The following is a 12,096-nucleotide window of genomic DNA, read 5'->3' as shown; positions in this document are numbered from 1 at the left end:
CATTCCCTTCTTTATATCTGAAAGAAAGCTAATAAAAAAATTCGGAAAATATTTCGCAATGTCTCGTCCATAAGCGTATAAACAAATGGTTCTATCTGTTGAACTGAAGAGGGGCAAACGAAAATTCCACTTGAGCAGACGTGAGCAAACGATGATAAAACAGAATCAAAAAGAAAATTTTGAGTTTTTCAAAAAGGTGGGGCCAGCTTCACACGAGTGCGACCGAGCGTTATCATGCAGCAAAATCACCTTATCGTGTCTTTGCTTATATTGCGGTCGTTTTTCTGTGACGGTTTGCTTGGATTGGAGCAGCTCGTAATATATTACCCCCAGCTGATCCCACCAAATGCAGAGCATAAGCTTGGAACAGTAGATATACCGCTTTGGCGTTGATGCTACTGCTTCACCGGGCTTAACCCATGATTTTTTACGCTTGGGATTACTGTAGTACACCCACTTCTCGTCACCAGTTACAATACGATGTAAGAAACCTTTCCTTTTTTGTTGTTGAAGCAGCTGTTGACACATGACAAGACGCCGTTCGACGTCTCTTGGCTTCAGGTCGTATGGCACCCAAGATCCTTCCTTCTGTATCATTCCTAATGCTGTCAGACGTTTCGAAACTGTTGTTCGATCAACTGCTAATGATTTTGCAACATCGGATTGCGTCTGACGTGGATCTTCAGCAAGTAATGTTTCCAATTCTTCGTCTTGAAACTTTTTTGGTGCACCACTCCATTCTCTATCTTCAACATCAAAGTCACCATTTTCAAACTAATCTCTGCATGTTCTTTCCGATAGTGCATGATCACCATAGGTTTCTACAAGAATTCTGTGTGCTTCTGCAGCAGATTTCTTTTGAATAAAATAGGCAGTAAAATTCTTCGCAAAAACGGTTTAATTGGCACGAAATTTGTCATGTTTTACGCTACGAAAAGAAAATGTTCTTTATAGGATAATGAAAAGACACCCACTGATTTTAAATATAGATTATAGAACTTCAATGTAGATGGCGTCATCATCTTGAATTATACATCTGATGGTGAAACGGCGAGAACTTATTCACACTCCCATACATATAATGTATATCAATACCAATACAAAATTTATTGCATAACCCATTTTATTCCACTGTTCGGTGTATAGGCGATGCAGGGGAGCTCATAGGATCCCTGGCTTTCTCCAAAAGGGAGGGAAGAAGGTCCTTCCTCTAACGAGGGGAGGAAAAAGACAGATCTTCCTGATTCCCAGTTATACGTACCCGCACTAGACATAGCCGTCGAATTTGGCGCGCTGAAGTTTCGCAACAAGGATCCTGGAGGAGTGACGTACGGTGGCGGTGGACTGTCGGGCAAGCAGCGAGATCGCGGGGTCTTCGAATCAGGTGTGGCGTTGGCGCTCTGTGTCGACGTCATTTCATTACCACGGCTGGTGCTAACCATTTCAGTCGCCGAGCAATTGGAAGATCGAGCAACGTCCATCCTCGGAACGGGGAAAAAATCGTCGAGATAGAGAAGTTGGCATAGGGTTGACTAACTCCGTGGCCAATGAATATTCCAACATATTATCTCACAACTTTAATAAAAGTTTCTAGCTATCGTAAATCACTTGCTTTTGAGTCTACAGTTTAGCTATCGCATATCTAATCCTAGGTCTATAGCCTGGCTATTGTTTGCCTGATGATACTGCTTAAAAGAATTAAGACTATGAATACGAAGTATCGATGAAAAAGTACTAATAAGTAAACTTTTGCTATCCTAGAGGTCTCATTAAATTGTTGATTAATACAAGTTGCATAGATACGCGATGGGTTACTCACGAGCAATTCCGACTTGGTGAACTCCTGCTGCGCGGTTCTCGGCCAATTGCCCTCCTCTTTTTTCTAGAGACGATATCCGTGTCGAATCCGAACTTGACGACCTCGTCATAACCAGGAGGAGCCTCGTAAACCGGGGGATCATCCGACACCGAGATCTCGTCGATTCGTGCACCGTCTGCAATATCGAGCACTGTCCAAAGTGACGGTGAGAAACCGACGATGCTCGTCGATCTACTAGCTACTGCGACCTTCATGTTCGCGCGACCAGTCTAGCGACAATAGCGTACCAGTTGTCCATTTCCCCAGATTAGCCATGGACGGGCCACCATTGGCCACCATATCCACCAGTGGTGGGCCACGGCATGCTTTCTAGGTAGGTCACAGACAGACTGCCCAATCTTTTCTTTTGTTCACGACAAACGTATATACTTATAACTTTTTCAGTTGTATCTAATGAATTTAACAGGAACCTGCGTAACTTATGCAAGTTGCACGACTCAAACTGTGTTCTGCCATAATACCATGGTACACTCCTGGACAAAAAGATAGCACAGCAATAAATTTGATAAAAGTTTATATTTAAGCTTAAAGTTCTATAAACGTTTAATAATATATGTATGTATTTTACTTAAATAACATAATACGAAAGTGACAAATGAAAATAATGACAGTCCTTCCAGTTTCAATATAATTATCATATTTCAGGACGGCGAAAAGATAGCACACTTGAACTAATTCTTCAAATAAATGAAATTCTTACAAACAAAATGACATTGTTTATCAATTTAGTAATGTGTCGAACTTCCTTTGTTTTGTATTAATTCCACCATTTGTCTCGGTAAAGATTTGTATAAATTTTTTATTTTTTTTTGTGGAAGTCTGTCCCATTCTCTTCTAATGCACTCCTTTAAATTTTGAATCGTATCGAATTGTCGATTACCGGCGTAAACAGCTCGTGAGAGTTCTCCCCAACAATTTTCTATAATGCTAATGTCAGGGGATCTTGCAGGCCAAAGGAGAACAGATATATTTTCGGACGCAAAGAATTTCTTCATAACTCTTGCTTTATGAACGGACGCGTTATCCTGTTGGAACACATAATTTAGTCCTCCGATGCGAACTGCATGATTCTTAAGTTGTCCTTCAATTAATTTTGTATACTGCAACGTGATTTCCCGACACGGTCTGCGATCCGCGTCGGGAAGCGTGCAAAATGAGAGTTTTCCGACTCCTCACGCCTTTACGGAAAAACCCGAGCGCCAGGTATCAGGAGATACCGGCGTGAGAAGCCGAACGTCGCGAAAATTACCACGGCTAGCGATCCAGATCGCGGAGAGGGGCGTGGATCGTCGGCGAGGAAAGGAAGTCTTCTTCACGGCAAGACAAGGCGGATTAACACAGCACTCGTTAATAATAATATAGTGTATACTGTACGCGAAAGATGTTACAAAATACGGTGTACACTGCCGAGCTGTCGTAGCGTCAAAGGTCACCGGGACGACCGGTAACCGACACGAGAACTTCATTTCGATAACACGCGCTGATTTCGTTCACCTTAGCCCAGATTTCGTCGCGATTCGCACAAAAGCGACTTTGGAAACGATATTCGGACAGTCTTGACGCGGTCACGGTGGGCTCGACCTCTTCGACGAGAACGTTAACCGGCAGCGATCTAAACACGTGCGCGTTACAATGGATTCGCGACTAAATGTTCGTTATTTCGTTCGATATCCTACGAAAAGGCGATTTCCCGCTAACAATGCTATTTCGCCCGACAGGGTGCTCGGTAGCCACCAGATACCCGACCAATTTACGATATCCTATCCACGAGCGTGAGGTGAAGGAGGAAGCGCTTACCGTACCGTTCCGCAAGTGCGTCGCTGACGAAATAGGACGACATACGCGAGCTCGTCGCACGCGTTGGCTCACGCGCTTCCCCCCAGCCTCACCTCATTGGTCGGCGGCACGCGGCACTCTGTGGCGGCCAAATTCAAATTGCGTTATCGGCGCGCTCGTCATCGGCGATCGTCCAGTCCTGTCCCTTGGCGACTTTGGTGGCGTGTCCGTGCTGGCATCCCTTGAAGGCTCTGGAGCGAACCGGGTCTCGGTGCACTCGAGAACCCGGCTGACTCCGCTGTCCTAAACGGCCTCCTGCCCCCTGAAGGTCGTAGCGGAGTCCAGTGGCTGTTACCAAGATCCTCCAGCCCCTGTCCATTTGAGTTTCGTCTGGCCAGTCTGTGCAGCCGGCGCCGGGTTGAACGGGATCGATAGCCTCTAAGCCGCATTGCTGGATGTTGCCGTCGTTAGCCCAACGCTATTGCCATTCAAATATGCAAATTAGTCCTAACCCTGGATTACCTTGGTGACGCTCGCGATCTCGGTCTCGTTCCCCGCGGAGAGTTCACCTACTTTGTGACGCGGCAATCTGCCACGTCACAATACATTGCAGCATTCATTCGATAATCAATGAATTGTATATCTGTTCGTCCGTTGTACCCAATTCCGGCCCATACCATTGTACTGCCTCCGGCCATTTGGCGACGAACTTTTGATAACTATAATTGCTCTTTTCTAATGTCATGGAAATAGTAATTGAAGCCATCTGGACTGTCTAAATTAAATCTTTTTTCATCAGAAAAAATTACATACTGCCATCTTTTCTTCCATTGAACGTGTTCTTTTGCAAAGTTTAAACGATCCATTTTGTGGCGTACTGTTAATGGCGGTTTCCTCTGAATTTTCTTCCGTATAAAATGTTCAGACGTTTGAATGACACGACATACATTTCTAACGTTAGTTTTGACACCTGTTTCATGAGTAATTTGTCTCGCTGTTAGGCAAGAATTCGATGCCGTACGAAGAATTACTCTTTTCTCACGTTTCGTTAACGCCGATGGCCGACCAGTACTTTTTTTCCGTCCGTAATTTTTCACATTTTTTATTAAATTGTAAATTACTTTCCGACTTCTTTTGGTAGCTGAAGCAATTTTAGAGATAGAAAAGTTTTGATCCTTTAAAACAAGAGTTGTGTTAATCTCTTCTTAACTCATTTTTTTCCTCGATCCATGACTGCTAAATGCTTCAATCTTTTAAATTACTTGGGATTCAAGTGTAGTAAACTGACTGACACGTCTAGCCTCATAGAAAGATTGACAAATACTAGTAATTGTTATGAAAGTGTGCTATCTTTTCGCCCCTCCTTCTACATAGCATATTCCGAGAAACTGAAATAAAAACAAATACTTCCAGCTTTCAGCTTGCTGTTTACATTCCATCTATAACCATCCATATTTAGGAAATTGTGAACGTACTATTCAAAATATGGAAATATTACCCATGTGCTATCTTTTTGTCCGGGAGTGTACCATCTCCGCTAAACGACGACATGTTTGGCTAAATGTCAGTCGAATCAAATGCCAAAATAAAGTTACTATGCTATTTTACATAAACCAAATTGATCGTCGATCGACCTCCTACCTAATAACTCGCTGATCGTCTGTAGTCTCGATTGCAACTCCCTTTGCTGCCTCGCCCTGGCGCCCATTCTATACAGCAGAACGATCAAAGCCGATATCAGAATGATCAAACCGAGGCTGCTGGCTATGAAAACTAGGGTAGCCGTCTTCAAATCCGGATACCGGTCAATCTTTGGGAAGTAATAGTTCGCCTTGTTCAAGTGCCACTTTCTATCCTCGGGTTCCAATTCCCAATCTACGAAAGTAAACCAAGCATGAGTGGATAATCCCTGCATACCTCAAATACTCGTTGTAAGCACCTCGGAAGCATGTAGCTGGTTCGTCGCTGTCGTCGCCGCAGTGATCGAATCCATCGCAGTTCAACTGATTCGGTATGCATCTATGATTGCGACAGAGGAAATCAGATCCCGCGAAGCAATCTAGAAGAGAACGAGTTGCTGAGTGTTGTACTTTATCGTAAATCAGACATACTTAAACCTTCAGTCTCTAACAGTAGTTGGTTAATATAAGTTACGAGTGCGATTTTACATAGTTGCAAGAGACGTTGTTGTCAACGCAATCGCAATAAGTTTCGTTCGTTTCTTTTATAGTTTTTGTTCTTTGTTCGTTACTCTTATAGTTATTGTACTGTAAGAACTGCGACATATAAACGAAGTCGATGGCGCGGCGGCGTCTGGCAATGAGTTCATCATGGCCAGACCACGTAACGTTTTGATAGCGGCATTACAAAGCCGCTGACCGTTAATGAGGAAAGTCTTTTCCTCCCCTGCCTGGTTGCTTCCTTGAGGAACAACGAGTCGGGAGTTCGACGGATCAGTCTATAACCAGAGGTCTATAACGAAACATCGTGTGTGAGACTGAATAATAAAATTTACCTTCGTTATTGTTACATACAAGGATTTCGTACATATGATTTATTCACCCCCCACCCCCCCCACCCCGTAACATTCTAAAGTACTGTATATTGTTCGTTTCTCTTGTAATTTTCACGTTCCGTTTCATTTACAATTTGAGCGTGAGGTGTTTAGGGAGTGAGGAAATAGAGAGGTAAGACACGGCGATTATGGAAAGGGGCGCTCAGTCGTATTACGTTCGTTCGCGCGCATCCACCCCGAGTTCACCAGACCGATTTGTTTGTTGTTTAATTATGGCAGGTTCCCTGGCTGCTCGGACATGAATTAACGGTTTTGATTTAGTGAATTATAATACCCAGTGCTCGTGCTCCGATGTCGACTACGGAGTCATTGGGCTCTGATTGGACGGCCTAATGTCTCGTGGTCGATTGTCGAGCGTACCTCGCTACTGGTGTCAGGTGAGGTCTAGTGCTTGGGTGAATTCAATGGCAAGAGTTCTGGATTGGTTGCTAGCCATTATTCGGTGGTCACATTGGTAATATGTGAGAAGTGTTCAAATCGCTAATGGAACGGTACTCGCGGTGGGTACACCTATCGACTTCTCAATACTTGTGTAATCTAACGTAAGGGACAAAGTGTTGTATTTAAATCAAAAATAAATCTATAATTTGTATAAGGTGTTTCTCGTTTTGTCTATACTCCGGTCCGATCCCTGCTCCCTTTCGCCTATTGGTCGAAGGTAAACAGACGTACTCTCATTGTTTGGTGAGAGACCTTCCCAAACCTCTACTACAGGTGTAAAGCGTCCCACAGACTGTTCTGACGTGACGTGGGCCCACGTTAGACACGAAGCGGTGTCAGATTGGCACTTGCGCGTAGCTCATGAAACCGACTGATGGTGCCGTGTAACGGTTGGTTTCATGAGCTACGCGCAGGCGCCAATCTGACACCGCTTCGTGTCTGACGTGCAACGGTTGGTTTTATGAACTACGCGCAGGCGCCAATCTAACACCACTTCGTGCCTGGTTCCCATGAAAATAACCGACACGTTTCTTACTGACAACATTTCACCGACTCCAGATTCGACCGACAATAACTTTGGCCGACAACGCCTTTAACCGAAAACGACTTTAGTCGACAACGAATTTAACCGATAATGAATTTGATCGACAATGAATTTAGCCGGCAACGATTTTGACCGACAACGATTTTAGCCAACGACAGTAATAATCAACAGTAACACGATTTACAACGATATGCATATGATATTTACTAACAAGGATGTACTATCTCATTAATGATGTACTTTTTCTTGATATAGTGAATGGGAGGACAGATTTACGAAGAAACGCAGTGAAACCAAACCGAACAAAATGTGTTTGAATATTATTGATATGTATATAAAGTATTAGATACAATATATTATTCTCAAAATAGTGAAAAGGGAATCCATTTACCGCGCGGTCCGCGCGTTTCTCACAAATACTCGGTTCCGCCTAACATTCCTACATAAGCCCTTCCCGACCGAATTCCAAAATATTGTGGCGTCTAAGGCACGAATCTGCTAGCAAGCCTTACTTAGGGGGACCAAGCACAGTTGCAGGGAAGTGAAACCACGTTTTTAGTTGGAGACACAAACCCAGACGGCGCTACAAACTTTGTACCAATTTTTAATACGGTAGTTTTGCCCCCCTGGCCTTACTGACCAAAGAGTATTAGATAGAGTGGAAGGTATGCGTATACGATTTATAGCGCCTTTAGTATCCCAGAACCAAACTTTTAAGGAATCGTTTAGAACGTGTAGTGCAAACATATGTATTATATTTTCTGTGCTTATATCGTTATACCTACTTATACCGTTACCGTGTAGTTGTGCGTCTTGTCGTGTTTTTTGTAAATTTCGGCGTTGTTTCCTAATACATATGTAAGTATATTTTAGATAATGTTTGCATGTTTTAATAATCAACGAAAAAGTATTCTAAATTATTTCGCGTATATCATATTATTTGAGCGTTATTTTCGAGTTATCGTTTGTTCGAAATTTGAGCGTCGGTCATGGCCAACAAATAAGTTTTTTTAGTAAATTCCAAACATTCCTGTTCATCGCGGCGTCCGATTCGAAGCATTTTATACATAACTTAAAGCTACATTTAATAAATTATATATATGTATAATTTCATAAAATGTGATTGTAGTATGCTGCTGTGTTCTCATAATATATGACATATTTGTATTTATTATTTTCTTTCTTAACAGTTAACATAAAATGCCACATAAATGTGCCATGGCAGACTAGATGCGTAAAGCAGGAGATGCTGGAATAATAGTGTTTTCATTACCGAAAAATCCTGCTATGTAAGTACACAGTATGTTTTATGTGAATGTTTGTTATAAATGTGAGGGAAAAACATTAAAGATGACTTTATCCTTTGTAGCTGAGACGAGAGGCTCCAGTTTGCGAACATTGATGCCAGAGAAAATAGGAGCATTCGCATATTAATTTAATATTTAAATAATTTTAATTTTTAATTAATTTAAAAACTTAATTGTATAATTGTGCATACATATTTTAAAGAATATATTGTATGTTTATACCGTACAATAATTTATTATATCCTACCTCTCTTTTAACTTTTACTATTATGTATAAATAATTCCTAAGTATAAACTAATGTAACTATACTATATAACTAAGTGTAAGTATGAACTTATATTACTTAATTGTAACTTATGTTTCATAATTATATATACTTTATTACATCATATAACTTCAATCTTTTTACAGAAATCTTGTCGCAATAAAGACGCGCAACACTTTTCCATGATACACTTTATACACTATGTTTTAACTTTTACGTTATTACAAAATATAAATTGTACCATGAAAGATTTGTTATGCGTCGTTATTGTGATGTAAGTTCACAGAATTCAAATTTGTGACCTGAGGTTTCTGGGATTATAGAACTACGGAGCAACTTGCGGAGTGAGGTGAAAGGAGGGGATGCTTAATACGGTTCCCACTCACCAGAGGGCACTGAAACTCGTATGGGACCTTCCACTCTATCTAATCCTCTTTGATACTGACGAGTCCACTAGCAGCCCAGGACGAAACGCTTCCTTCCTTTTCTCCCCTCTCTCACTCTCCCTTCACAGGGGCAACTACCTCCTTGGACCATATATACTCTTTATACACTGAGCAGAGCGTAACCAACATCTCCATACCAAAAGTGAGACTTGACGCTAATGCGCATGCGTCGAATTCGAGAACTGTAGCAAAAATTCCATCTAGATGACAGGCTGACTGCAGCTTTGACCAATGGTCGAAGAGTAGTTCGCCAAACCGTCAAAAATTTCAATTCGCGCCTTTTCCCACTGCTATCGCCCATTGACTATAGCGCTTGCACACAACTGCTTATTCGTAACTTTGGCATGGGAGATGTTGGTTACGGACTACACTATAGCTCGAGCAGTCCATGTATGTATGGTCGAAGCAACCACAGCCCCATCCCGGAGGGACCCCTGGGGACCGACTGAATCGGCGCTAACCTATTCCGACGGTTCGTCCGATTGAACCACCGTGACACAGGAGTAGTAAAGAATTAAAGAGAGCAACAAAATGTGTATAATCTCCACTCGTCGTAATATGAAATGCTCACTGGGCATAGACCATTTTTCCTAATACCTATACCTGTTCTACTATCTCAGCACGGCAATTAACGTGTTCGAATCGTAGACACTTCTACTTTATCATAGACTTATACACACGTTGATACCTTTTTTTTTTTTATCGTGGGGAAATGCATTACGCATACCTCGGCTTCTCCCCCGAGAAGCGGGGGAGAAGCCGAGGCTATGTGGGACTACCATCAAGGATGGGAGCGCCGAAGGCTATCCACTAAAACTCCACGCCCGCCTAAGCTACATGGGAAGCGCCTGGGTCACGTGACACTCAACAGGACAACACACGTTGATACCTACCCATGTAACTGAAGGCCGCGTAGGCGATGGCTAAATGCGACGATGAACTGAACGTTCCTCGGAGACTGACGTGGAAACCGCTAGCAACTGGTTCTATGTGTTCCCTGTGCCTTGGTGGTTGAACTTGGCTTGCAGGGTGTCTCAAAATTTCTAGTGGCAACAGGGCCGAGGTTGGACCCTGCCTCACCACCAGTTCCGTGCTTCCGGCTAAAACGGCAGCAAAAACATCGAGGACAGTGCATCCCTATCAAACATGTTACTATATTTTTTAAATAAAGTGTTGGACTTGCATGAGGTTTTATTGTATTAAAAACAACACAGCTCTACTAAAAATAATGTAATTAAAAAAACAGAAAATAAAGTACACGTTCCATGTTATGAGATCGCAACACGTTTCTTAACAAACGCCACGTTTCCTGTAAAAGCAACGTTGCCAACCTAAAAGACATTACCGTAAACTATATTTAAGAGCTACCAACTTATTGGAAGATTATACTTTAACATAAAGGCAAACCAGTTATTCTATATAATTGATTTTCTAGTTAAATAATTGTCAAGCACATTGTTAACAAGTGAGTTATGGTAAAAAAGAAGTTAGAAATACATGAGTCGAAATGACTGGTTCGGTAATTTTAATGTTGAAGAAGCTATCAAAACTTATCTCAGCCCAAAGGCGGACAGTAGCACAGTGAGTAGTATACAGGGCCACCATGAAGACTGTATAAGGAGTTCCAACTGTATAGTGTAGAAGTGTTATTAAAATCCCGAGCTTTAAGTTATGAATATTTCTACCACTCGCGACGCAAGTGAGCACAGAGTACGATATATATATGATAGTACATACACATATGACATACAGGGTGTCCCAAAAGTCGGGGAGGAGCCGGAAATGGGGGGTAGCTGAGACGATTCTGAACAACAATTTCCTTTGCAAAAATGTCGGATGGGGCTTCGTTAAGGAGATATTAAGCGAAAACCCCGACCAATCAGAGTACGCGTAGACCGTTGACAGCGTCAATGGCACTTGTTCGTGTACAAGCGCGGCTGCCAGCGCGTAGCCTTCGCTACCGCGGCCGTTCGAACAGTCTACGCGCGTTCTGATTGGTCGGGGTTTTCGCTTAATATCTCCTTAACGAAGCCCCATCCGACATTTTTGCAAAGGAAATTGTTGTTCAGAATCGTCTCAGCTACCCCCCATTTGCGGCTCCTCCCCGACTTTTGGGACACCCTGTATATATATCGTAGTCTGGGCGCACTAGCGCCGCGAGTGGACGAAATATTCATAACTTTAAGTTCGGAATTTTGCTAACAGTTTTCTAGTAACTTTCGTATGGAGTTGGATCTCCTTATACAGTTTTCATGAGGGCCACCAAGCTACCGTATTTAATTCGCGCCCGGCGCTATTGGCGGCGCCAGTATCGTTACTACCACATATCATATAATCAGTTGGGTACACACACAACAGCGTAGTCCTATACATATGTATTTATATTTACTTTAAAATTAATCTGAATAAAAAAATAATGGAAGGGAAAAAAAGGAGGATAAGAAATGTGTTGAAAGAAACAGAGAGGAAAGAGAAGAAAGATGCGATTTGTAAATGATGTAATGTAAGCTAAAGTTCTTCCTTATGTACATTATATTGTTATTAATTTATTTCTATTTGTATGTACAAAAAATAAACTGATACCGTTGCAATCTTTCTCAAAAATTATATACTACTGATATAATAATTATATACACAATTATAATAAAGTATAAACATTTGAAGCCAGCGAGAATCGTAGCTTTGCGCCTAAGAACGTGATTACTCATGATTTTAGGCAAAAAACCATGATTCTCGCTGTCTTTTGTAACCGAGGGATTTTGCGGGAGATGGAAAGTCAGGATGCGGGTCGTTTGAATGAATCAGGCCGTTTACATATATACAATATGACCGGACATTCGGTCTACGAGATCGGGTCCTTAT

At 42.1% G+C, this 12,096-nt stretch overlaps 1 protein-coding gene and 1 long non-coding RNA gene across 2 annotated transcripts in view; one reads left to right on the top strand and one right to left on the bottom strand.

Moving 5' to 3' along the window:
• Positions 1–12,096, bottom strand: part of LOC128893692 (uncharacterized) — a 43,748-nt gene that overhangs the window by 14,044 nt on the left and 17,608 nt on the right. The window contains exons 5-9 of the mRNA XM_054154846.1: positions 10,128–10,334; positions 5,595–5,714; positions 5,297–5,530; positions 1,820–2,009; positions 1,262–1,482 (exon numbers count right to left, since the gene is read on the bottom strand). Of these exons, the coding sequence (XP_054010821.1) occupies positions 1,262–1,482; positions 1,820–2,009; positions 5,297–5,530; positions 5,595–5,714; positions 10,128–10,334 (972 nt within the window). The remainder of the gene's footprint in view (positions 1–1,261; positions 1,483–1,819; positions 2,010–5,296; positions 5,531–5,594; positions 5,715–10,127; positions 10,335–12,096) is intronic.
• LOC128894314 (uncharacterized) lies at positions 8,000–9,190 on the top strand. The gene is made up of 3 exons (XR_008461503.1): positions 8,000–8,073; positions 8,406–8,504; positions 8,585–9,190. It is a non-coding gene; the product is annotated as an uncharacterized LOC128894314 (long non-coding RNA).

Source organism: Hylaeus anthracinus, unplaced genomic scaffold (assembly GCF_026225885.1).
Source record: "Hylaeus anthracinus isolate JK02 unplaced genomic scaffold, UHH_iyHylAnth1.0_haploid 3, whole genome shotgun sequence".
Classification (NCBI taxonomy): domain Eukaryota; kingdom Metazoa; phylum Arthropoda; class Insecta; order Hymenoptera; family Colletidae; genus Hylaeus; species Hylaeus anthracinus.
The sequence above is the reverse complement of the archived record's forward strand: the minus strand, read 5'-3'. Positions and strand labels throughout refer to the sequence as shown.